Source organism: Buceros rhinoceros, unplaced genomic scaffold, assembly GCF_000710305.1.
Source record: "Buceros rhinoceros silvestris isolate BGI_N320 unplaced genomic scaffold, ASM71030v1 scaffold9794, whole genome shotgun sequence".
Lineage (NCBI taxonomy): Eukaryota > Metazoa > Chordata > Aves > Bucerotiformes > Bucerotidae > Buceros > Buceros rhinoceros.
Genome location: NW_010408789.1, coordinates 15,678 through 19,166, shown reverse-complemented (window position 1 = coordinate 19,166; position 3,489 = coordinate 15,678). Strand labels below are relative to the sequence as shown.

General features: G+C 40.4%; 1 protein-coding gene across 1 annotated transcript in view; it reads right to left on the bottom strand.

Annotated features, from left to right (window-relative positions):
- The window catches only part of ST3GAL6 (ST3 beta-galactoside alpha-2,3-sialyltransferase 6), a 24,547-nt gene extending 22,878 nt beyond the window's left edge, over positions 1-1,669 (bottom strand). Inside the window, exon 1 of the mRNA XM_010134979.1 lies at positions 1,573-1,669. Coding sequence (XP_010133281.1) covers positions 1,573-1,661 — 89 coding nt within the window. The 5' untranslated portion in view covers positions 1,662-1,669. The remainder of the gene's footprint in view (positions 1-1,572) is intronic.
- Positions 1,670-3,489: the final 1,820 nt, after the last annotated feature.

Genomic DNA, 3,489 nt, shown 5'->3' with positions numbered 1-3,489 from the left:
TGAAGCCCAGAAGGGAGGGTAAAGTTCAGTGTGAGCAATACATGCATCTGGGCTGTATTGTGAACAGAAGGATGAAAATACCACTTTAGAACCACAAGCCAAACAAACCATTATGGTTAATTGCTTTTGGTAACCTCAAGTTGTCATGTGAATGCTGACACTGAGAAAACACTCTGTGAAATGTATCAGCTGGCCAGCTCATCGCTTGCCAGCATCAGCCTCACAGATAGCATTCTGCAGGATGGCTTCAGAGAGAACAAAGGCCTGCTTTCAAGTTTTAGCATAGGCGTTTATTAGTTCCACAAACATAACTGCAGGAATTTACTAGCACGAGTTCTGCTTATACAAGCACTTGGACATCACAAGTGAGCCACACCTCTGACTTATTAAATTTTAAGCATAAAAGTGGCACTCGTAGCTCTGCTAATTTTATTTGCATATTAGAATTTGCAGCAATTTGTTGCTCATAACAGACACTGTAAGTGGCCATAAATATTAACCAAATACTGGAAAATTGACACAGACAAATTCCTTTCTGCCAGACATATTACAATCATGTTCATAACAGAAACGGCCAATGGACACAACTGAACAATAACCAATCAATCAGGGAGCCTACAGACAACACCTATGGATTTCAGCCTCAACCCCTCCCACCTGCCCAAAAACCAAGCAACCAAATAAAAAAATGCAGCACAAAAATATTCAGCTGCTGAACTTACTGAGTAACTCCACTAGTCTCATAGGAAGGAGGAGCCCTCACAGAGGATGTCTGTCCAGAAAAGCTAATCCTGCAAAGAGGGAAATATCACAACACTGTGGTTTACTGTAAACAGAAACCACAATAGAAAGCCATTTTTATCAACTGAATGTACCAACAAGACAAAAGACAGGCACATCAATCACTACTTTTGAAAGCTATCACTGTTATCTTCATAACACAAGTACTTTTCACCCTACTCACAGCTGTGCAAAGTTCAGTGGAAACACAACTTCTTTGACAAGCGTGCTGAATTTTAGATCCCAAGCCACCTGTCCCAGGCAGCCTAGAGACAGTGAAAGCTCACTTCCCACAAGGTTTCCACCGAGACTCAACAAATTCCAACTTCTTAAAAGGTGCCCACTACACCTGCAGTTATTCCCATGAGTGAAACAGGTCTCTCTCACATCATTAATCCAACATCTAAAGGAATAAGCGAACACTAAAAACACATGGGTTGAAAGGAGACATGGACACATGACACACAAAAATAAGATCTCTCACCTATTTCCATGAAAGTCAGAGGGGCTCCCTATCTCTGAGGTCCTGATCTCTCCATACAACCAGGCTCAAACTGACTACAAGGTTTAAGAGTAACACAAGAGAAGGGGCGACAGAACTGAACTATCACACTCATTCCCTCACAGTACAAAAAAACACCCCAAAACAACCACAAAACACACACACAGAATAGTAATCACTTCTGTTGTGATTTCTAGTAAACAGCTGTTCAGCAACACAGCAACTCACAGCCACATTTGTCTACAGCCATATGGGTGTTTGCACTACAAGTGAACAAAGCACCACCATACCAGTAGAGGTTATTTCTCCACAGATTTCCATGCAGTATACCATACATAACAGCAGCAGCCAGGACAAAAAACAGAAGAACTCGTTTCATGACTGGCAGACCTGAAATGCAAGAAAAACAAAACAAGAAATTTAAATCCACGTTATACTATTATCATGAACTTTATTAAAAGCATCTTAAAACCTGTGAAAGGCAATCATCATTATTCTCCACCATTCTCCAGCACCACAAATTTGACGGAATCCCTCCGGTTTGATTCCTCACGCACAGTCCCAGTGATAGGAGCTGAACACTGCTTTGTGTGCTGCTTTGCACCTACCACACACGCATACTCTGCACAGAAGCACTGAGACCGCCTCTCTCTAGGTTCTCTCCAAAGACACAGAAGGAAAAGAGTCTCTCACAAAAGCATGCTCCTTTCTGTCCACTGACAGCCCAAAGAAACCAGGCTCTTGAAGCTGGCCTTTACAGGTATCTGTGCTTCTCTTTCTTGTACTACCCACTATCAGTTTCCATAATTACATAGTTAAACAAGCATGGGCACTTTGCAGGAGGCACATGATGACAAAGCAAAACGGGGTATGAGCTGCCACAAACTGCTAATAGTCTTTTTTTTTTTAAGGATCACTGAATATTCTTAAAAGTCTGGTTTCTTAAAGTCTGGACATTTAAAGCTGCACCGAAGCCGTTTGTTTATGCCCTCGTGTCCTGCACAGTCTCTGGCTCCTGACACAAGCCAGACTTCATTGCTCAAGTGACATAAAAATGCTATTTTAACATAATGCAAAGCAAAGCAGAGAGGTTAGGACCCAATCTGTGGAACTTACTAAGTTAAGGAGAAATAGCTGAGAAAATGTTTATTTTTCAAGCAGTTTTCACCTCATGGGACAGTCTAGTAAAAGAAAACCAGAGAAATATCAGAAGCTTGTGTATCTGGCAAGACACCCTGGGGAAGAAGTTCCGCATTGCTCACATCTAACACACTGAACTGCCCTTTCAATAGGTATGAATGAACTGTTGTTTCCTAAACTTGTGAAAGTCCAAAATAGTAGTTCTAGCCACAAGTTACTGGGGAAATTTATTCGAAATCTTTATCCTTCTACTATTTTCACTTCTCCACACTATCATGATAAGCATGTTCAACGCACACAATGCATAAACACCTACTTGTATATAGGTATTTTTAAAGGGAAGGTAACAAATAGCTGTCCAGCAAAAGCAAGCCATAACCAAACATATTGCTGCATTTTCCAAAGGCAGAGCCTTTGGGTCTAGATTTTTTTTATTTTATTTTTTTAAATTCCATGTTGCTTTTTAGAATATTTAGAGTTGCTGTTGTTTTAAACCTGTGTTAAACAGCCCTAAGGAAATAAAACTCGTGGTAGACACAGTCCATGGGATTTACAGCAATATGCTTTATGCTAGTAACATCTTAACATCATACCTTGTATTAAAGGCCAAGAAGCTACATTTTGAAATTAGAAATTGAGAATCGAACTACTGCCACTCACATAGCTTTGTGCCCAAGAAATACCTAACAGTGAACTACATTACAGTGACTTAAGCACAACAAGCCACCACTTCCTTATTTATTTTTTCCTCCCATATACTTCACGGGAGTTTAATTGTAGGGTCGGAGATGGAGTTTTATAACAGCATCTACTAGCAAACACAGCCATGCAAAGAACGTATAGTCTGTGAACCTTAAGTACACCCTCTAGGCTGTCCTGCTCTGGATAAAATATTCACAGGCTGCAGCTGTTGCAATTTTAACCTTTCATCCCTCATTGGGAAGTAACACTGCTTCTTTTATAGCTCCAACTTCCCTGACCCTTCTTGAAGAGTCACTGCAAATATTTTTAATACTTTCTCTCAACTTCTAGAACAAACCCCAGGTTTCGCAATAATTTTGTTAGTC